Source organism: Leptosomus discolor, chromosome 24 (genome assembly GCF_034619465.1).
Source record: "Leptosomus discolor isolate bLepDis1 chromosome 24, bLepDis1.hap2, whole genome shotgun sequence".
In the NCBI taxonomy this organism is placed as follows: domain Eukaryota; kingdom Metazoa; phylum Chordata; class Aves; order Leptosomiformes; family Leptosomidae; genus Leptosomus; species Leptosomus discolor.
The window spans coordinates 8,629,851-8,650,964 of record NC_141414.1 but is presented as its reverse complement, the minus strand read 5'-3'; the positions used below and the strand labels follow the sequence as shown (position 1 = coordinate 8,650,964).

The window sequence follows — 21,114 nt, the reverse complement described above, 5'->3', positions numbered from 1 at the left end:
TGGCGGCTGCTGCTGTGCCTGCGCAGCAGCGACCGGCAGTGCCGCTTGCCTCTGGGTTTACTGGGAAGCACCAACCGGGCGTGCTGGAGAGCTCAGTCCCTGGCCCACAGCTGGCACAAACCGGGGCGAGCACCATGCGGCCCGGCTCGGCCCTGGCAGCGCGGCTCGCCCCGCTCGGAGGCACGGGGGGACGTGAGCTCTGGGGACGTGCAGCGGCTGAACCAATGATGTCACGTCTGTTCACCGATTTTCTGGACCGGTTAGTTATTGAGGTGGATGTTTAGGTGAAATGATTCACAGTTTGTTTTGCATTAATCCAGCCTGGTACCCAGATCCTGTAGTCAGAGCTGTAAGGGTAGATTGTTGTCCGTGCAGAGGGCAGGCACCTCGGACACTGAGGGTCTGCTGATGCAGATCTCACGGCAGGACTGGAGAACGGAGCTGGCAGACAGTCTCAGTGACCTGTGGTGACTCCAGTTTTCCCAAGCTCGTTGTGGTGATGCTCCAAATTCCCAGATGTTACCGGGATGGTCTGTACGGTGCCTGCACAGCGAGCTGCTTTCCTGAAGGAAATCCAGTCACTCAGACTGCAGACACCAATCCCAGCTCTATTGCTCACAAAAATGCCTTTTTTAGACCGGAGCTTTACCAAGTACACATGCAGATTCATTTATTTACACTGTATTAAAATGAACTGAAGTAGGTTTGTCCCTCACACACGAATGAAGTTAAGTGAAACACTGAATCGTTACCTCATCCATACTGAGGCACTTGGAGCTTCACGGGTAGAATATAGCGGAATGTTACAAGAAGACGAGCGTAATTTATATGATATAAAGTATATAGAGATATATTTTTAAAAGTCCTTTCCTTTATTGAATAGTTTATTGAAACCAATGTGTTTCTAGTCCCGTGCCCTCCCACCGACGCCGCTGCCTGCGGCGTCTCGGCCTCTCCTTCCCTTCAGACAGCAGAACGACCCGGGCCAGCTTCCCTCCTCGGCCCCTGCCCGTCATGACACGATACCCGAGTTCCCAGCGATGCCGACACCCCCGGCTCGCCAGCGGTGCGCCTGGAGTGTTTTGATCCCTTGGGCAGCCCCTGAGCTCGGGGCCAGGTGATGCCGCAGGCTCCTGCCGCGCCGGCGTGCTGCTGCAGAGGTTTCGGCTGCCGGGGGTGCAGCGTCAGGCGGGTGCACCGCCCGTGGGTGCACCGTGGGCGCCGTTACCGGCGTAAAGGTGACCTGTACATCGGTCCCTGGCCGTGCCGGCGCGGGGACTGGCCCTGGGACATGTCGAAGCCCCGACCCCGGGCGCCTGTGGCGTGTGGACCTGCCCCAGGAACGGGCGCTCGCCCGCCTTGGAGCCGGCGCTTGTTGCTGGCACGGGGGGCAGGCAGGGGTTCCTTTCCGTGGTCTCGGAGTTCCTCTCGCCTGGTTCGGTGGGGCCCAGGTAACCCCCCTCCCCCTCAGCGCGAGGATGTGACCCACCCACTGCTCTGCCTTCAAGGGGCAGGAGAGGACTCGGGCCGAGCGGTGATGGAGTTGGAATTACCAGACCTGAATGAAGAATGTCTCATTCTGAAGGGCTGGTAATTCTGCAGCGTCCCAGGTGGAGACTGGAAAATCTGTACGGAGCATTCAGCTAGTTTTGCCAATTTTTGTTACTTTATATGAAAATGCAACTTTTTTAAAAGAGCTTTTTCTTAAAATCCCACTGATCTGCTGTGTAGTGCCTGAGCCTGGCTGTTTAACATCAGTGTTCCCAGAATTTGTCTGCAGTGATTTACAATTCGGGTCGGTAACAGCAGTGCCCCAAACATAAGGCAAAAATTGGCTTAATTGCCCTTCTTCTGCAGTTCCAGTATCAATGGCAGCAGTTCAAGTGAGTTTAAACTGGTCTTGTCGCGTTAAACCATTGCTTTCTCTTTACCATTACTATTGCGAAACAGTAACTTTTTACTTCACTGGGTTTTATTCTTTTCTCTGCACTTGAATGGCTGCTAACATCTTTGATTAAAACGTGTGGGCATGTGGCAAGCCCACGTTCTCTGAAGAACGGCAGTACCTCGCGCTCTCAAAGTTTACTATTGCGTGCATTTCTGTATCTCTCTTTTCAAGCTCGTGATGAAGTGTATTTATTTCAGTTCAGGTTGTGTTCAGAACTGGCTAATCTCTCCCTCCGATGGATTATTTATTAAACTGCTGCTTTCTGGTTGTGTTGAAGTTCTCTGTCCTCATCCTTCTCCCCCGCCTGCGTTACGAGACAGCTTTCCAAGCCCACCCCGCGCGTCTGCCCAGCACATCTTGACCCTTGTAGGTTGTGCTGAAGAGCGTGTTACAAGATGCAATGCATCAGCCCTTGTAAACCGACCTCCTGTCTCGAACGGGCACAAGTTGTTATTTCTACCAGTCCCTTAAAACTGAAGTATTCTAGAGCAAAAAGTACTTGGAACCAATTCACGTTCACCCTTGCTCCTAACAGAGCGACCCAGGTTTCCATGGCAGCGTGGAAGCAGCAGCACTGCGGCAGCTCGCGCCTCTCCGGTGCTTCGGCATGGACCGTTCGAGCCCTGACCCTGCTGCTGGGCGCTGGACGGGGGCCGAGAGCTTGTGCGAGAGGAGGGGGGTTTCGGCCGCTTCGTGCAGGGCACCGTTCGCCACGTTGGGCCGGGGGGGGGGCAGCAGGAGGCGCTGGAGGAGGGATCGACCACTGCGGGTTCGTGTGAGCTGGGGCAGGGCTGCCTGCCCCCATCCCCACCCCGAGGTGGTGGAGCAGGTCCCCGGCTCCCGCCTGCCCCGCAGCAGCCTCCTCCCGGGGCTGGTTGTAGCATCCCAGGCTCTCTTGTCTCCCAGCCAGGCTTAATTTAGATCTTATCTTGCTCATTTAAACACTTCTTTTGGTGTTGAGGATGGTACTCAGTGAACAATATAATCACAAGCAGTATAAACACATCCAGGCAGCTCTTGGATGGGATCTGGTGTTTGATGGCCGATATCCCGTAACGAGCGGGAAACGCAAGCCGTCCGTTATACAACGTGTGGCCTTTTGCATTTATTTCCTCTGGACTGGAGCTTATTTTTATTTTTGTCATCTTTATTGGAGAAAGAACCCTCAGCTTGTCTCATTTTGCATCTCCTTGGAGAAAAAGGGAAGGTATTTCAATACAGCGTGGTGTTGGCCGGCCCCTCCTCGGCGTGGTGGTCGCTCGGGTGGCGCGCACAGCCCGGCACTGCTGTGATGGCAATGCTGTGGGTGAGGGGCAGAGCCGGGCTGCGGGATGAGCCTCCCCAGGGAGAGATTCCCATGTTTTGTACCATGCAGAAACATTTCATCTTGTTCCAGTCGGCCTCATTAGCACCTGCTCCAGCACCGTCATTTCTGGTACCAGACGACAGCGGGTGCTGGTGGTGACAGCCCAAGGCTACACCCCAGCCCAAGGGGCTCTGGCGCTGCCGGCGGCGGCGCGGGGGTATCCTGTGCCAGGGGCCCATGCTCGTCCCTCTGCGGTTTGTGTCCCCCCGCTGAACTGTTTTGCTTCCTGAGAAATGCCTCTGGTCCGAGCATTGCCCGGCAAGAGCCCCCCGCTCCTGCCCCTCGGGAGGAGCACAAGCGGCTTCCAGGAAAAGCGATTTGGTTTCTGATTCTTGAAAGCCACCGTTCCCTCCACTCTGACCCGAAAGGTTTCCTGTTGGGTGGAAAACCATGGGGACCCGTGCCTAAGCTGGCTCTTTCCGCCCTGCATCTGCAACCTGCTGATCTCTCTTTGCCACGTTCGGGGCAGGAGGCGCTGCCTGTGCGCCACCGGGATGGAGGGAGGGTCCTCAGACACTGTTAAGGGACAGACCCCAAGCTGGTCTGGTGCTGGCGCTGCGGTGGGTCACTGCACGGGGGCGAGGGGGAGCTCAGGGCCAAACCTGTGCGAGCTGCCCCGGGGGCCCACAGCCGCGTTGCTCTGAGCTCGGACGAGTCCCCTGACCTCTCCCTGCCTCGGTCCCTGCACTGCCAGAGCTGGCCCGCACGGAGCTGGAGGTTTTCCAGGTTTCCCTAACTCCGATGTCCTCTGCCCTCCATGTTGCCCGTCCACTGGTGTGGCGGAGGCCGGGGCAGCTCCCGGGCGCTCGCGGCGTCAAGTGCTCTGCAAGCCCCGAACCGGAGGAGGCGCGTCGCGAGGCGCTGGGCTTTCTGGTAGCTGTTCATCTCCTGGTGACCGGTCTGGGAAAGCTTTGTTTTAAAAGAAAGGTCTGTTCCGTTGCTGCTCAGCTCTGGGTTGGATGCTGATTTATGGGTTTTTCTTTTCTCATGTGAAGCATCATTCTGAGGGGCTCGTGGAGAGCTGCCTCCGATGCAAACACCAGCGTCCGGCCGTTTTGTCCCCGGCTGCAGGCAGAGGCTGCGCAGCTCCACAGCCCCCGGCACTCGGCACAGACCTGGCAGCCGGCGTGGCTGCGGGCACCCAAAGGCTAGGACCGATCCCCCGGGACCTGTCGCTGTTGGTCGGTTGTTGCAGAAGCCCCAGCAGAAAGCTGCACCAGACCCCAGCCAAGGGCGGCTTCCAGAGCTTGGATAATTTATTTTTTTAAGTCTGTGATTTGCCTCTCCTGCCCCAAAATCCTGTAGCATCGACTGTGGTCTGTGAGGACAGTATTTCCCTTCTTTAAACTCTTACTCGGTGATGTTACGAAGCTCTCCTTTCCCTAACGAAGTAACCCACCGCTCGGTGCTTACCCTATCCGCAAACCACCCTGGGTGTGCAGCCTGTGCCGCCCTGGCCACTCCCTCCCGGGGCCTTGGCTCACCCGTCCCCCATGGAGGGACCAGCGAGGCGCCTCGTGCGCTGAGCAGGCGCCGCCGATCCGGGATGGGGAAGCAAAACCCTGGCACCGCGTGTGCGTCCTCGGGCGTCCTGGGCTTGCTGCCGGGAAGAGCTGGGCCAGCGTGGGGAGCAGCCCTGGCCACGGCTTGTCCCACACCAGGGCTGGGCCAGGGGCTCCGGTGGCCGCTGGAAACTCCGGGAAGTGGCTCTGTTAACACAGGATGGAAGGAACAAAAACCCCAGAGTCATTAATCACCCGGCTTCAGCTGAATGTGCGTATTTGATGGCAGCTGTTTACAGAGCACTTCCCTTGCTCGGGGGCCTCCCGGACCGTCAAAGGATTAATTACCTGGCCTCGATGCACCCCGTGCCGGGAGCTGCCTCTCCGGAGAGTTCCCGGATGGGAAATGGACGGGTCACGCGCCGACTTTCCACCTTCTGCGACAGGAGGTGCAGGGCTGGGCATGTCCCCTCTCTCGGCCCTTTGTCACCTTCCCCGGCAGGGCGGGATGGGGCAGAACTGGGCCCATCTCTCCCTGGGAAGCTGGGTAGGAGCGAGGAAGTGATGCCAGACCTGCCTTGAGACAGAAGAGGCGCTGAGGCTGTGCCAGGGCCTTGGGGCTAGATAACACGGGGTAATCAACATCTTCCACATCGTGACACTTTCTCAATCTATACCATAAAACCAGCCCTCCCAGGAACGCCTGCCTTCATCCTTGAAAACACCCTCTTCTGGGAATAAATGCTGTTTGCAGCCTTGCTGAGCAGCACCAGGGCCTGGGGCTGGACACCCCCTCCCTCTGCCCTGGGGACGTGCCTTTCCAAACCCCACACTTCGGGGCTGGGGGCCAGTTCCTCCCACCCAACCTTGTTCCACTGCCCAGGCTGTGATGGGGGCGGCTGCCCGTTCCCACAGGCTCCCGGTGGGACGTGCCCCGGGCAGATGCCACAGCCGTGGGCTCCCCCCTGCCGCCCTGCGTGCCGGCCGCAGGCAGCCATGCTCACCAGCAGTGCCAAACACGGGCCCTGGCCCTGATTTTGGGGCAGGGGGTCTGAGATGGCCCCTGCCATAGACAGAAGTCCCCAGCCAGCCCCACGCCGGTTCATTTCATGTTGAGGCATGAAAAGGGCTGGTTTGCCAGGGGCTCTGGTGGAGCCCTGTGAGAAGCAGGAAAGGGACGGGATCTCGGCCACGTCTTGGGGTGCAGGTGCCTGTGCAGAGCTGCCCGATGGGGGTGATGGGGTCCCCTGCAGCCACGCAGGGACCCTTTGGGCCAAGGTCTCTCCGGGGTTTGGTACGGCTGGCACTGGCATGGCCCTTGGCTTCGGAGCTGGGTGTTGGGAAAGAGCTGAACTTGGACAAAGGTCAGAAACCTCCCTCTGGAAATACCCCTCAGGCTGGAAAGTCGCAGAGGCCCCCGGGGTCGGTGCTCACGGGGCGGTTCCTACAGAGCTTAAGAAGGGCTGAGGACGGGGCAGGCGGCCAGAAGGAGACAGCCCCAGCCGGCGGCGTTCGCTCCCTGGAAAGAGGGAGGGAAGGAAGGAAAACCAGCCCTTGCTGCAGCCCTGCTTCCCCACCTTCTCTGCAGACAATGCAGCCGGCTCCTCTCCTCCTCCTCCTCGGCTTGCTGCAGGGCTGCAGTGGTGAGTGCTGGGGACTACGGGCTGTCCCGATCCCTCAACCCACTGTGCTGCCCGGCCCTGCTGCTGCTGTCTTTGCTTTGCCGCCTGGCACCGCGGGCCAGCGTGGCTCCAGGGGCTCCCACTGCTGAGCCCCGCCGTGTCCCACGTGCATCGGTGCTGCAGCGCTCCTTGCCCTGGTGCTCGGAGCTGTGGAGCATGCCTGGCCCGGGTCCGCTGTCCCACGGCCAGAACAGCAGCGATGCTGAAGGATGAGAAACGGGGGGAAAGGGGCGTTTGGGCTCATTTCCCTGAGAAATGGCTGGAAAAATCTCAACGGCAAACCGAGATGGATCAAGCCGCAATGCCTGCGACGGGGCAGACCGCGGCTGGCAATCGCCGCAGGAGTGTGGGCTCCGCGGCGCTCCGGGTGCCTGGTGGCGGCAAGTGGCTGCCCCGGGACACGGCACTGCGGGGGAAGCCTCTGCCACCCCCAATGAGCCCTCGCTAACGAGCGAGGTGATGGGGATGGAGCTCATGTGGTGCCTGAGCGTGACTGTCCACTTCTCAGCGAACGGGGCAACCGGTGTCCTGCTGCCTTGTAAACAGCTGGTTCTGGGGATTGTCCCCTTCCCTGAACCCCCCTGATTTCCTCCTTCCTCTGCCCAGGGCGACCCACCAACAAGCTGGTGGTGATGCCACAGGAGCCGGTGGTGCAGTACGGGGGCTCAGCACAGCTGAACTGCTCCCTGGCCTGCACGGGGGGCACGGTGCAGTGGAAGGGGCTGGACACCAACCTGGGGAGCATCACCTCCTTCCCCACCCACAGCATCCTGCACGTCAGCGGCGCCGTGGTTGCCACAGAGGGCATGAAGGTGTGCCAAGGGACCTGCCACGGGGAGCACTACCAGCGCACTGTCTACCTGCAGGTGTACGGTAAGCGTTCCCCAGCCCGTCCCTTGCAGCCTCCCCGGCAAAGTCCTGGATCCCTGAGGCAGCCCGCTCCCTCCTGGGCTGCGGTGCCAAAAATCACTGCTTGACGCTGCGGTTCCTCGCTCAGCCCTCCCGGACACGCTGCAGCTGGAGGCAGAGCCCCGCGCCTTGGAGCCGGGGCAGCCCCTCAGCCTGCGCTGCTTGGCCCAGCCGGTGTACCCGGTCACGGGGCTGGTGCTCACCTGGTACCGGGGGGACCAAGCGCTGAAGGAGGCAGACACAAATGTCACAGAGACAGATGAGGAGCTGTTCAATATCGTGTCCACGCTGCTGGTGGCCAGGGAGGAGGTGGAAGAAGGGGTGGAGTTCAGGTGCAAGGTGACGCTGAGCATCGGGCAGGAGACCTTCACCCGGGTGGCATCTGTGGCCGTGAGCGCTGGGGGTGAGTGCTGGGGTAGGAGCAGGGCACCTGGGTTCATGCGCTGCCCTGTCTGCTGGAGCCGACCCCCGTTGCCCTGCCTTGCTTGAAGGAGCTTTCCTGGAACAGGAGCCGCCCCCATTTCTACGCCGCTCTGCAAATCTCCTGTCCCTGTCCCTGTCCCTGCTCTGTGCCAGAGGTGCCGGTGTGCTCCTGCTCGTTGCCTCTCCCTGCCCAGGATGGCTGCGTTCATGGGGTGGAGGGCGACGGGGCTGTTGGGCAGAGGGGGCTGTCACCCCACGGGGATAATGTATGCCTAAGAGGCCCTGTCCCAGCTCTGAGCTGCGGCGAGGCTGCCGTGACCCCCTGTGTTCACAGCTGTGATGGAGCAGCCAGTGGCCGTGACCACCTCTACAGGGAGCCCCCGGACAGTGGCGGCCACGACGGGGAGCCCCAGCACAGCCAGGCCAGTGACCACCGCAGCACTGCCCCCAGAGCCGAGTGTCTCCACACGTGACCCCACCACAGCCCTGACCACCACGCTGCGGGAGCCCGACACCGAGACCACCCCGGAGCTGGCTGCTGCCACAGAGCCCCCCTCCCTGGAGCATCCCCCTCCCCAGGACCCCGCCGCAGGCAGTCCCACAGCACGTCTGGCCACCACCGCGCTCCCTGGCTCTGTCACCGCGAGCCCCCCAGCTGAGGCGCAGGGAACGGCTGCGGACAGCATCAGCTGGGGGTCTCCCCCGGCGGCGAAGGGGACAGGGCCATCCCCGGGGACAGCGCCCGCCTGCAGCCTGTGGATCTGGTCGCTGCCCCCCAACGGGACGCGGGGCAGGGCCCTGCGCATCGAGTGCCACGCACAGTGCGCCGGGAACGCCACCGTCCGCTGGCTGCAGACCCCCGTGGCCCTCTCGCAGTACCGGGAGGAGGTGGCGGGCAGCAGCTCCACGCTGCGGCTGGATCACGCTGAGCCCCGGCACCAGGGCCACTACCAGTGCGTCCTGCTTGGCCGCCGCTCCCAGGTGGTCAGTCTGCAGCTGACGGTCTCAGAAGGTGAGTGATGGTCTGCAGGCCTGCACCCCCCATCGCTGGGGCTCGGGCTGCTGCGAGTGCTGCCTTCGGTGCTGGGGGGGTGTCGTTCGCTGGCGTGGGCACTCTGCCTGCAATCACAGGCCCTTCTCGTGTCTTCACAGATTCGTTCAGCACGGGCCCTGCCATCGCCGCGGGGACGACGGTCTCGCTGTTGGGACTGATCGTGACCGGTGTCGTGTCTCACCGCCTGTGGAGACGATTCAGATCTCGGTACGAGCTGTCCTAGGAGTGGGAGCTGCCTGCAGATGCCCACAGCCCTCCGGAGCAGTCCCTGCTGTTGCCCTTTCTGCTGCTGGCCTCACCCGGCCCCTGGGATGACGAGCAGCCGATGGAGCCCGGCTGCCTCGCTCGCAGGGAGTGGGATGCTGCTGTGAGCCCTGAGAGAAGAGCAGCCCCCACCCCAGGACAAGGGCTCCAGGACTCAGAGACCTCCGAGCTGCTGCTGCATTTGGAAGCTTCGCCTGTGCCCGAGACGGCTGCTGAGGGGACCCAGGGGCTGCGCTGCCCTGGGGGCCTCCAAGCGCGGAGGACTGCTCGGCTCCCGGGCACGTCGCCCGCTGCTGGCGGAGAGCAGGGCCTCGGGGCTGCCGGGGGGACCCCGCGAGCGGGGAAGGCCGGAGGGAGACGAGCGGAGACGTCGGCAGGGTTGGCTGGGAACGTCCCCGGGGATGGGTCATCTTGGACCGGCGCTGAGCGCTGCGGGGGTCCGACCCTCGGGGGCTCCCGGACGGGCGGGAGGGCAACGGCCATGGTCTGTCACGACAGAGGGGTCGGAAGCAGGGGGGGGGGGGGGGGGCGGGGGGTACGTCCTCTGGGCGCGGGCGGAGCCAGGCCTCGGTGTGCGGCGCCGGACGCTCCAGTAAAGGGCTGTTTCCGTTCGAACCCCGAGCAAGTGTCACTGCGGCCAGGGCTGGCGCGGCCCCGCGGCCCCTCACCGGCACCGGCCCTGCGGGAGGCCCCGGGCGCGCGCGGGCCACCGGGCAGCGTCCGCAGCGACCGCCGTGCGCCCCGTTGCTAAGGGCGGGGCACCTGCCCGGAGTAGCCATGGCGGCCGGGACGCCCCACCGCCTTACAGCTGCGAAGGCGGCTCCTTTGCCCACACGCAAGATGGCGGCCCGCGGCCTCGACCAATGGCAACGCTCTCGCCTGCCTTACCACCTGCCGATTGGCTGCCAGTGTGCAAGATGGCGGCGCGGAGACTTCCCGCTCCGGCGGAACGGCCGTCCAAGATGGCCGGAACCCGCCTTCGCCGCCCGCAGCCAAGATGGCGGCGTACGAGAAGCGGCGGGCGGCTGCTGCTCCGGCTCCGGCTCCGGCCCCGGCCCCGGCGGCGGGCAGCGGGCTGGCGGAGCCGGCTGGCGCGGCGGCCGGTGGGCTGGGGGGCGAGGCGGAGTTCCTACTGCGGGCCGGCGTCACCGCCATGGTGCGGGAGGCGCTGCTGAAGGTGCTGGAGGCGCGGCCCGAGGAGCCCGTCTCCTTCCTGGCCGACTACTTCGAGCGGCTGGTGCTGGGCAGCCCCGGCGCGGCGGGCGAGGCCGCCGCGGAGCTCCCGGGGCCGCCGCAGCGCCTGGCCCGGGCGCTGTGGTACGTGCGCCTGGCCCACCACTCCCACAGGTGCGGGCGGCGGCGGGGGGCGGGCGGCGGACTACGGCTCCCGGCGTGCCCCGCGGCTGTGGCCGCGCTCCGCAGGCCAGCGGGCGCCCGGGGCACGCCGGGAGCTGTAGTGCGGGGCGGGGCGGGCAGGGGCGAGGCCGCGTGTCTGTGTCTGTGTCTGTGCCGTGTCGCGACAGGACGGCCTTCGACAGCAACGCCGGCGCGGCCTACGAGGTGCTGGGCGCCGGCTGCCGGCGGCGGAAGGCGGGCGTGGACGGGCGGCTGTACAGCGAACTGCTGCGGCGCATCTGCCAGCACGGGGGAGCGCCGGTGGAGGCGGCGGCGGCGCTGCTGGGGCGGGTCCGCTGCCGCGACCACGAGGCCGTGCCTTTCGACGTCTTCCGCTACGGCGTCCTCACCTGCTTCGTGCTGCTGGAGTTCGCGGCCAAGGCGGACGCGCTCTTCGGCGTCCTGGACAGCGGCTCCGGCACCGCCGACGGGAGGGTCTGCCAGGCCGTGCTGCGGGCGCTGGAGGACGCACTGGGCGCCGGCCACTTCTCTCTCCCCAGCCACTACCTGGAGGCGGGCTCCAAGCTGGGGCCGGACGGCCTGGCCCTGGCCATGGACCGGGCGCTGCAGGAGAGGAAGCTGGGCACCTCCATGAGCAGGGAGGAGTTCCTGAAGAAAGCCACTGCCTTGTTCGTGGCGAAAGTGAAGCCCGTTGAGTAATGCCCGAGTGGGAGCAGCGCCGACTGCGCCTGCTTCGACCTCTGCTGGTGCTCTGCACAGAGCTGTTCACGCCGAGGAGGCTCCAGACCCCGGCGCTGAGCACGGGGGGCTGGTCAGGGGCTGTCTGGAGAACCCGGCTCTGCCCAGTGAGAGATTCCCGATTTCCACGCTCCCTTCCTTGTCCTGAGCGCGACGGGTGCCCAGCCGCCTCCAGCGCTGGATGTGCCCCTGCCCGCTGTGCCTCTGCCGGCTGTGGCTCCTCTGCTCCAGCTGGCGTTAGGAAATCTCTTTTGGGTGTTACTGGGGGACTGGCGGGGAGGTCTGTGAACTGTTGGGCAGCGTCGGTCACTAAAAATGAGCCAGAATGAAGTAAATGAGGGGCTGGGCCTCCAGATATCCTGCGGTTTTGTCCTAGCTCTGGCAGTGTCATGTTTTGCAGCTTCAGCGGGGAGCTTTGTTTCTGCTTTTGGGTTTGTTTCACGCTGACCTGTGAAGTGGGGGGTGACGCTTATCTACCTCACAGACTACAGTGAGAATTTACAGGTAAATACGGGGCTGATCCAAAGTGTGAGATGAAGCGTTATTTTATTAAGCAAAATGTTTTAAACGCACAACAGGTGAGGAACAGCCAGCTGGGAAGCAAACCTCGCCGGGAAGGGCTGCGAGCCAGAGGGGGTTCTGCCTCTGCCGCAGCCAAGCTGCGCGGCGATGAGCTGTCCTGGCCGGCTGCTCGCTCGTGTTTACCAAACCGCCCCTGGCTGCCGTGGTCTGGACTCTGAAGATCAAAGCTCATACCTGTCCTCAAGCGAAGCTGCAGAGTGTTGATTTGGGACGTGGAGCACCAGGTCGAGACAAGACAAAGCCTGAGGTCATCGTTTGCTTTTGAACAGAGATGCGTGTTGAGCCATGTATTATTTATTTGAACTTGTCTGTGTTAATTTATACGGTGCAATTATGGGGTTACTGTAAGACATTAAAGCTTTTTATTATTTTCTTAGTGGCCAGTTTCTTTGCTGTCTGGTGGCACTTGGTGCCAGGATGAACCGCAGCAGCGCTCAGATCCTTGGGGCAGCCTCTGCCTTCGGGGGTTGATGTCGGCAGCCTGTAGCAGCCGCCCAGCTGCAGGTGTGGGAGAGCAGAGCACTTGTAGTTACTACCAAAAGAAAAAAAAAGTAGAAGAGGAGGTGGAGGATGCCCTCCGTGTTCCGGGATGTTGGTGTTTTGCTGAGCGGATGTTTGGATCCCTGCAGGCAGGAGGGGCGCAGCCTGGAGCCGGCCTGGGTGAGGCTGCGGGCGGTGGCTCCCGAAGGAGGCGCAGGTGACGGGATGTGACACGAGGGGAGGTGGGAACCGGTGATGCTGGAGATCCCGCCTGCTGGGGCCGCGCCAGGAGCAGCCTCTGCTCCGACTCCAGCCCCGCCTGGTGAAACGCCGTGACCGTCAGGTGCGGCGGCCGTGCAAGGGCTTCCTCCCAGCTGCCGCGTGCAACCGTCTGGTGGAGCGTAAACCGCTCTACTCGTGCTGAACGCTGACCCGAGGCAGCGCGGCTGGGATCCGGTGCCGGTCAGTGTGCCGAGGGGCCTTGGGCCGGGGGGACCGGCGGGGCCAGCCCGGCTGCTCGGGCCCGAAGGGGACGCGGCCGATCTCCGAGGCGGCCCCCGCACGTGCGGTGGGTTTGCTGGGCGGGAGAGCTGCCGGCGCGGGGGACCAGGAGCCCCGACACACGCCGGCAGAGCGCGACCGGCCCGGCGGGGCGCGGCGCCATCGCGGCCCCGAAACGCGGCTCCGGGGCGGCACCGCAGAGGCTGCCGGGAAGGAGCCCCGCCCCCGCGGGCCGGCGGCGCGCTGTGATAGGCGGACATCGTCCCGAGGGAGGAGCCCACTTTCTGCCACGCCCCCCGCGCTCTGATAGGTGCGCAATGCCTATATAGGAGGGGCCTGCGCCAGCCCCACCCCTCGCGGGCGGACTACAGCTCCCGCCGTGCCTCGCGCGGCTGCGCTCGGAGCGGCCGCGGAGGAGCAGGCTCCGTCCCCGCCGACCCCCTCCCTGTGGCGGCCGTCGCGCCTACGCCAGCTCCCGGCTTCGATCGCGGCCTGCCTTGGCTCCTCAGTATGGCGCGGCCCCTCGTGCCCAGCTCGCAGAAGGCGCTGCTGCTGGAGCTCAAAGGGCTGCAGGAGGAGCCCGTGGAAGGGTTCCGGGTCAACCTGGTGGACGAGGGGGACCTCTACAACTGGGAGGTGGCCATCTTCGGCCCCCCGAACACCTACTATGAGGGCGGGTACTTCAAGGTGAGGGCCTGGGGGCGGCAGGGGGGCGTGCGGTGTCGGGAGGACCAAGGTCTCAAGGAGGCGAAGTTCTGGTGGTGTGGGGGGGCTTGGTGTATGGGTGGGGGGACCTGGGCGTGGAGTGTGTGGTGGGAGATGGGGCTCTAAGTTAGTGATGTTGGCGGACGCACCAGGGTGAGGATGCCTTGGGAAGGGATTTTGGAAGGGGGAGAGACTGCAGGGGAGGAAAGAGACCCTGGGAGGGGGCTGTGGGGTGAGAGGGAGGCGGGCTTGGGGTTGGGTTGAGGTGGGTACTGGGGGGGGGTCATGACAGGGGTGCCCCTAAGCTTGAGGGGGTGGCGAGGGCCAGGGCGACCTGGGTCTGTAGCTGGATGCCTTGGGGTCACTGGGGCTTCAGGAGCTGCGCTGCTCCTGGGGTGCCAGCAAGGAGGAGCTGGGGCGAAGAAGGGAGCTTGTGTGTAGGTGGCTGCTGCCAAGCTAGGCAAGGATTCCCGTTGTTGGAAGGGGGATTTGGCCCCACCAGGGGGCTCTGCCTCCGAGAGCTCTTCCTCCTTCCTGCCCCCTTCATTCCCCCGGTCTGTGGGTGCAGGAGGGTGAGCTCTGGGTCACTGGTGTTCCCTCTCCTGGAGGGGATCCAGGGCATCACCACCAAACCAGGGGGAAGAGACAAAGGGCCCTCCTGTGTGGGCACAGATGGCTGGGACCGAATGAGGAGAAGCCCGAGCTGGGTGGGGAGAGGGTGTTGTGGTTTTGTTTGGGGCGGGGGGGGGGGGGGGGCAGGGGAAGAAGGCGTGCATGGCCTGACTGCGCAGTCCCTGTTGGGAGGATGTGTATCTGCTCTTCCCAGGTGTTGTGCAACCTGTGTAGCTGTTTTCTTCCTCTTTCTAATCCTCCCTCCTCTGCTATGAGCTCTTCTGTCTTCATCCTGTTGCTGGCAGGGTGGGGATGCACCGGGGGTGAGTCAGCCCGAGGGTCAGCCGTGCCCGAGAAGCTGAGTGGTTTGTTTTTCCCATGGAGCGGTGGCAGGCAAGTCTGGTGCTTCAGAGTCAGGTTTTATCTCTTCACTGAAATGGAGTCTTTTTCTGGCACAAGGCCTTCCGAACTCTCAACCTTTCAGCAGCTCATGCTCCTGTTTTGTGCCCGAGAGCTTCCAGACTCAGCGCTGCGGGTGGCAGAGACTTTCTGCCTAAGAGGAGAGTGGAGGGGCCGAGTCCTCTTCCAGCTCGTGGTAGTGTCGGCCTGTTTGTGTGCGGCAAAGCGGGGTTGCTTTCTGAGCCCCCTGTGGGATCGCTCTGCCTCTGGCTGGTTTTGTTCTGATCCCCTCTGGCACAACAAAGGGGATTATTCTGTGAAGTTCAGCTGTTTGGCCAGAGCCCAGCACAGGGCCGCGTGTTGCTCTGTGTGCGCTGCCCAGGGCTGCCTGAAGCCCCACGCGCACGCAGGACACGTCCAGCCCCGGCCACCGCCTCGCTTTTCCTTCGTTGCACCCCGGTCCTGTGCTGCCGAGCACGGGGCCACCGGACAAAGGGCCTGGCCTGGGGGCCAAGGCAGCAACGGGTGTAGGGACGGACCTGCCGTGGCCTCCTTGGACTCGCCATAAGATCAGCTTGGGCCGAGGCCGGATCCGGGCAGGGTGGGAGGGGGTAGGAGAGCAGAGGCCTTGGACCCCGGGCTGGAGCTGGGGTTGGTTGGGGTGGCGGGGGGGGACACACAGATGTCTCTGCCTTCTGCACTAAGCCTTTGGTGGCTGTGAGCTGACAACCGGGTTTGGCAGCGCTGCCTATTGTCGAGGCGGGAGTTCCAGAAGCGTCTGCAGCCTCGTCTGCAGTTCCCCTCCTGAATGGGGCCCACGCCGAGCTCGTTCCATGGGGAAACGGTGTTCTCGGGTCACTGCCAGGCAGAGCCAGGGTAGTTCGCGCTGCTGCTTCACAGATCCAACGTGTAAATTCTTGTGCCCATGAACTGAGGGAGCGAGAGATGTTCAGGGAGTTGTTGTGTGGTTTAAGTCTTCTCAGTTTTGTTTTCTTGTTTCTGGCCATTGGCTTTTTGGGGAGCAGCGGCCGAATCTCCATCTGGAAGTTTGCTTCCAGAGCCTGGAAACGCCCAAAAGCTGAAACAGTCACTGCAGGGTGTGCAGCAACGTGGGGAGAAGCTGCTCCCGTCCTCGTGGGACGCCTGGTGCCGGCGGGCTGGGGCACAGCTCTCTGGGGAGGGTGGGGATGCTGCTGTGATCTCTGTGCCACCTCAGGCTTCGCCTTCTCGCTTGGAGGCCGACAGCCAGCCTGTCTCTTTGTCCTGCCGTAATACCTCGGGTTTTGTGGCCGTCGCCCGCAGGAGAAGCCCGTGGCAGGCCGGTTGTCTCTGCCTGCAGCGTGATCTTCATGTGCTTTTATTTTTAGCACCTGAGCTACGCGCTGCGGCCACTTTTGACTTGGTCTCTTTTTTTCAGCGGTGACAGGCTATTTTTAGAGATTCAGTGTGTTAATCGGAGCACCGAGCACCTGATGCTTCCTTCCCCGGGAGCTCTGGAGGGTAAACAGCCTCTCCTGCGGCGGCACGACGTGTCCCTGGCAGCAGGACCAGGGCTGACCCCAGACTCGCAGTCTGGCTCTGAGTGCCAGGCGTGCGGCTCGAGCTGGGGCCCCCAGCCCCGCCTGGCCCTCGCCCCATGCTGTTGGCCTTCCAGCCTTGTCGTCGCCCTCTGCCTCCCTCCGTGTCGGGGAGCACCAGGTTAGCATGGCTGGGCCCCGGCGGAGAAGCTCTGGGGCAGGAGGGTGGTGGAGGAGCTGCCGCAGCTCCCGGGCCCACCCGCTCGCCTTCCTCTGCGCGGCGGCAGGGCGGCCAAGTGCCGGTGTCCTGCCTGCGGAGCTGGCAGGCGCGGAGGCTCCGTCTCCGCAGGAGCACAGCTGGACTTGGCAGAGGTTCCTTTTTCCTGGTGGTGTTGGGAGATCGGTGGTTTCCGTCCCGTCCTTCTCACAAGCTGTTGCTCACTTCTCCTTATTGTTCCCTTGCAGGCTCGTCTCCGGTTTCCCATTGACTACCCCTATTCTCCTCCTGCCTTTAGGTTCTTAACCAAAATGTGGCACCCCAATATCTACGAGGTAGGTCGCCTGGGACAGCGTGGGGCCCTTTGGACAGGCGGGGGGACACGTGTCCCTCTGTTGCGGCGGTACTGGATGAAAATGCCAGCCTTTGTCTGGCATCGGGAATTTAGTGCCTTCGGCGCTCAGTGCCTGGCACTGGAAATGCAGCTAACGAGCTTACGACAGCCGGTCTCCTGTCCTGGAGCTGGTTCCAGGTCAGCCAGGCTTTCCAGGCTTGAAGGCTCTCGCGCTTGGCTAGCGGGGACGTCGTGCTTGTGCCAAGGGGGGGGGGGCACAGAGCAAGGATGTGCGTGGCCCTGGGGGTGCGTGGGGCTGAGCCAGCACCGGGAGGGCTGTGCTGGCAGTGCAGGGTATGGTTAGGCAGCCTCGTCTGTGCTGTGCCAGCAATTGCGGGGTGCTTGTCCAAGGCCTGAGGCTGCAGGTAGCGCAGCAGGGACCACCACTGTCCCTTCCTGGGGACCTAAAGAACAGGCTGGGGTCGCCTCGCCTGGCTTAAGCCAGAGCGAAGAGCGAGCTGCTGCTGAGGGGCGCTTGGGGCAGCGGCTCCTAAGGGTCCTGTTCACTTGCGCTTTCAGACCGGTGACGTCTGCATCTCCATCCTCCACCCGCCAGTGGACGACCCGCAGAGCGGGGAGCTGCCGTCTGAGCGGTGGAACCCCACCCAGAACGTGCGGTACGGGCTGCGCGGGGAAGGGGCCGCGGGCGGGGGGCTCGGCCGGGGGCAGGGGTGGGAAGGTGGGGAGATGGGGCCTGTCCCCTGCCCCCAAAGCCTGCGGGAGATGCCTAGAGGCTGTTGGAAGGCACTTGGGCTGGTTGCTTTGGTGGAGAGCAGCTAGAGCTTTGCGTGGGAGCGTGCCTGAGCCCGACGGCCCGTGCGCGGCCAGCTCCTGCCCGGCCTCCTGGGCCTTGCTGAGATACAGCCTTGCTGCGGGCTGGCACCGGGCTCCCCTCCTGACCCATGGGACGCAGCGGTGCCGCGACGCTGAGGCTGCCGGCAGGGCTGGGACGCGGGCAGTTGCTGACCTGCCTCAGCTCTCACCTGCTCGCGTTCGTTGATTGCCAGGACCATTCTCCTGAGCGTGATCTCGCTGCTGAATGAACCCAACACGTTTTCTCCAGCCAACGTGGACGCCTCCGTGATGTACCGCAAGTGGAAGGAGAGCAAAGGGAAGGACCGGGAGTACACGGACATCATCAGGTGTGTGCTGAGCTGCGCCCGGGCCCAGCAGCGCCGTGGCACTGGCTCAATGGTGACATTGTAGGACACGCAGGATCTTGAGGGCGTATCCTGCCCTGCGGAGTCCCATCTGCAGGCTGGTAGGAGGGAAGGATTCTGGCTCTGAGCGTGGCTTTTGGGGGAAGCTTGGCTGGGTTACGTGCCCAGCTTTGTTCTCAGCCTAAGCCCCGGCCCTTTTCAGCTCCGGAGCCGAGGATCTGGGTTGGTAGCAGGCATGGTGCCAGCACGGCCCTGCTGTCAGGGCTGTCTCGTGGGACCAGCACGTGAAGCTCCCGAGCTGCAGACTGGCCAGCCCTGGCGTGGTGGGGGGCCCTTGGAGCAGGGGGCACGTTGCAGTGCGGCCGCGTTGGCTCCGCAGTGCTCTCCCTGCCCTGTCCTCTCACCGGTCTTGTGTGGGTGAGCGACCCGTGGGCTGGGGCCCGAGAGAGGAAGGGCTGTGTCGCCGGGGGTCCCTCGGGGGTGGGCTGCACATGGCGACGTGGGTGTGCTGTGCAAAGCTCCGTCCTCACCCTCCGCTTCTCACCCTCCAGGAAGCAAGTCTTGGGCACAAAGGTTGACGCTGAGCGGGATGGCGTGAAGGTCCCCACCACCCTGGCGGAATACTGCGTGAAGACCAAGACTCCAGCCCCAGATGAGGGCTCAGACCTCTTCTATGATGACTATTATGAGGATGATGAGATGGAGGAGGAAGCAGACAGCTGTTACGGTGATGAGGATGACTCCGGCAATGAGGAATCTTGATGGCCCTCTGGCATTGCAAAACTTACTATAAACTACTGAATTTTACCTCAACTGGGACAAACTGGTTTGAATTTAGGATCCGTCAGCCCTGAAATTAACTCTCTACCTCGTGGGGAGACTGTTCTGCTGTTGCAAAGGAAATCCCACCGCTGTCCTTGTAGAAAAAGAAAAACAAAACCAAACCCTATTTTATAAACTTTCCTGGGTGGGGGCGGGTGGAGAGGGGGAAGTTGTGTTGGGGCATTCACAAATCCACAGAAACTGGGGAGCTGGTGGCTCTGGCTGGATGAGGAGTGAGGGCAAAACCTGGTGTGGGCTGCTCGTTGTTTGGGCATGTTGAACTCCTCAGCCCCGCGTGGGAGGAAGGGTTTGGGAGGCTGCAGAGCGGGTGAGTGGTCGCTTTGGGTGGGGAGCGTGTGAGCATTGTGTAGCTTTTTTTACAGCCTTGGAGGTGTCTGAGCAGGAGGGGCTGCAGGGCGAGTGCTGCCCTCTGCCCCCGGTGGGGCCATCCCCATGGGACCCTCCTGCTGCTCCTCCCTGCGATGCCAGAGCCGTGTTGCAGGGAGCAGGGCAGGAAGGGCTGGCACATGGGGCAGGACGTGCCCAGCAGCCCCCGGGCACTGCAGGGTGTGGGGGTGGGCTGTTTGTAGTTTTTAACTATCTGGGAGGGACGGGGTAGTTCTGAGTCTTTCTGCTTCTGTATTTTTTGAAAGCTATTTAATAAAGTACTTCAAGGGAACGGCTGGGTGCTGTGTGGGTGAGGCTCTGCCCCAGTCTGTGCCCAGGCTTGGGGGGTTTCTGTCAGCTGTGGACCAGCTCCTGCCCTGTGGCCCTGGCTGGGAGGGGTGGGTGTGCTGTGGGCTGCAGGTGGCCTTGAGTCTCGCAGCCACCCTCTTCCCTCCTCCCAGTGTCTGGGCAGGGTTGCCTTTGGCCTGGAGAGCATCTCCGCCTCTCCCGAGGAGGGGAGGGTGCAGTGCTTGCTGCCTCTGCCCCAAAGCCATGGCCAAGCTTGGTCTCTGCCTGGGCAGAAGGCAGGGACGGGCTGTGCGGCACAGGCGCCTCTGCGGGCGCCAGACCTGCCCGGGCAGTGCCCGGCTGTGCTGAGCGGTGCCCAACAGGTGCCCGGGGCCCTGGCAGCTGCTCTGATCTGGGTTCAGCTGGGTGTGCCCTGAGCTCACAGGCTGGGACCAGCCGGGACGTGCGAGGTCCTGAGGCTGCGGTGAGCTCCCAGCCGTCCCTCTCCAGCTGTGCAGCCGAGGGGCATTGCCGGGGCCCTGCACAGCTGGGCTGGGGGGGTCACCTCTGCCACCAGCTCCTTGGGGCTGTGGCAGGGATGGGCCCCTGGCAAACCGCCTGCCCGGGGCTCTTGGCAACCCCAGCAGAGCTCTTGTCCCTGCTCCTGCACCCCTCGGCAAAGCCCTTCAGGGGGGCGATGAGCAAAACTTCTCCCCGCCTGGAACTGTGAGAACGGATCGGGGTTTGAGTGACACCTGCGATGCACGCGGCGAATGCATGTGCTGTGTTGCCTTAGGAAATGAGGCTAAAAGGTGAATAGGATTACTGTCGCTTTATTCAGGCCTAGCAAACGGCTTCCAAGGTCACCTGGCCAGCACAGAGCAGCGGCAGCCCCGGCTGCTGGCTCAAAGCCACCCCCCAACCCCTTCCTGGGGGGCTGCTCCATGTATCCCCAGCAGCTTCCTCCACCCTGGCTGGTCCCTGCCCGTGGGGGCATGAATGTACCCCCCTGCCTTCGCTGGCCCCTTGCAGCCAGTTACCTCCGCGCTGCACTTGGGGTCACAGCCCCGGCAGTGCTGTGAGCTGCCCCCAGGTCCTGGGGTGTCTGGCAGCACCCCAGCCTTGGCCCGGACAGCTCGGAGAGGGGTGGCTTCCCTGCTGCTCGCTGTCCCAGTAGCAGGAAGGTACTGGGGCCCTGTATGGCCCCTCTCCCCCAGCCTGGACAGCTGAGAGCTGCCAGCAGCGCTGGCCACAAGATGTGAAGTGCTGGAGGCTGCCCGGAGCAGGACTGGCTCCTTGGGCTGCCGTTCTCTGCCCAACTGCTGCACTGCAGGAGCCGCGGCCGCCAAATCCCCCCGGTGCAGGGGACAGCGTGGCGGCTGGCGGATGGGAGGGGGCGCCCGGGCAGGATCCGCTGCGGGCAGACATGGTGCTTGAGGGAAGAAATGCTCCCGGAGGATTCAGGAGCTTACAAGAGCCGGCAGATGCCTGCAGAGAGCGTGGCAGGGACTGGCGCCACCAGCCCCATTGTTTCGGCTCTTCCTGCCCCCCTGCTCAGCACCCCCGGCTGCGAGTGCTCCACCTTGCTCCCAGGGCTGGGTTAGTGGCTGCCGGTGACGGGGAAGAGCTGGGGACCGAGCCGCTACCCTGTGGAGGCCCCTTTGCCCTGGCTGCATGCGGCCGAAGCTTGCTTATCGCCCGCACCAGCCCCTCGGGGTTATCGGGCGGCTCCAGCCGGGCTGGGGCCGGGGCCTCGAGGCCCAGCGTCCCCCCGGCCTCACGGAGAGTCCTGCCTGGGCCGAGATCCC

The 21,114-nt window shown here is 63.5% G+C and overlaps 3 protein-coding genes across 3 annotated transcripts; all 3 read left to right on the top strand.

Moving 5' to 3' along the window:
* Positions 1–6,407: 6,407 nt before the first annotated feature.
* Positions 6,408–9,107, top strand: MADCAM1 (mucosal vascular addressin cell adhesion molecule 1). The gene is made up of 5 exons (XM_086477467.1): positions 6,408–6,459; positions 7,105–7,371; positions 7,496–7,810; positions 8,165–8,842; positions 8,983–9,107. The coding sequence occupies exons 1-5, from the start codon at positions 6,408–6,410 to the stop codon at positions 9,105–9,107; spliced, it is 1,437 nt and encodes a 478-aa protein (XP_086333593.1).
* A 1,038-nt stretch (positions 9,108–10,145) lies between these two features.
* On the top strand, positions 10,146–11,668 carry TPGS1 (tubulin polyglutamylase complex subunit 1). Its single transcript, XM_086477606.1, has 2 exons — positions 10,146–10,495; positions 10,672–11,668. Exons 1-2 carry the CDS (start codon positions 10,146–10,148, stop codon positions 11,201–11,203), a joined length of 882 nt encoding a protein of 293 aa, XP_086333732.1. The 3' UTR covers positions 11,204–11,668.
* A 1,598-nt stretch (positions 11,669–13,266) lies between these two features.
* CDC34 (cell division cycle 34, ubiquitin conjugating enzyme) lies at positions 13,267–18,622 on the top strand. The gene is made up of 5 exons (XM_086477340.1): positions 13,267–13,492; positions 16,504–16,590; positions 17,169–17,266; positions 17,657–17,791; positions 18,361–18,622. The coding sequence occupies exons 1-5, from the start codon at positions 13,316–13,318 to the stop codon at positions 18,569–18,571; spliced, it is 708 nt and encodes a 235-aa protein (XP_086333466.1). The 5' UTR covers positions 13,267–13,315; the 3' UTR covers positions 18,572–18,622.
* The last annotated feature ends 2,492 nt before the right edge of the window (positions 18,623–21,114 follow it).

Bases quoted from the DNA above. Each gene is read 5' to 3' on its own strand.
- MADCAM1 (XM_086477467.1), top strand. From the start codon at position 6,408: ATGCAGCCGGCTCCTCTCCTCCTCCTCCTCGGCTTGCTGCAGGGCTGC. The intron at 6,460-7,104 runs GTGAGTGCTGGG...TCCTCTGCCCAG, and splicing joins CTTGCTGCAGGGCTGCAGTG to GGCGACCCACCAACAAGCTG. The intron at 7,811-8,164 runs GTGAGTGCTGGG...CTGTGTTCACAG, and splicing joins TGTGGCCGTGAGCGCTGGGG to CTGTGATGGAGCAGCCAGTG.
- TPGS1 (XM_086477606.1), top strand. From the start codon at position 10,146: ATGGCGGCGTACGAGAAGCGGCGGGCGGCTGCTGCTCCGGCTCCGGCT. The intron at 10,496-10,671 runs GTGCGGGCGGCG...GTGTCGCGACAG, and splicing joins CTGGCCCACCACTCCCACAG to GACGGCCTTCGACAGCAACG.
- CDC34 (XM_086477340.1), top strand. From the start codon at position 13,316: ATGGCGCGGCCCCTCGTGCCCAGCTCGCAGAAGGCGCTGCTGCTGGAG. The intron at 17,267-17,656 runs GTACGGGCTGCG...GTTGATTGCCAG, and splicing joins AACCCCACCCAGAACGTGCG to GACCATTCTCCTGAGCGTGA. The intron at 17,792-18,360 runs GTGTGTGCTGAG...CTCACCCTCCAG, and splicing joins GAGTACACGGACATCATCAG to GAAGCAAGTCTTGGGCACAA.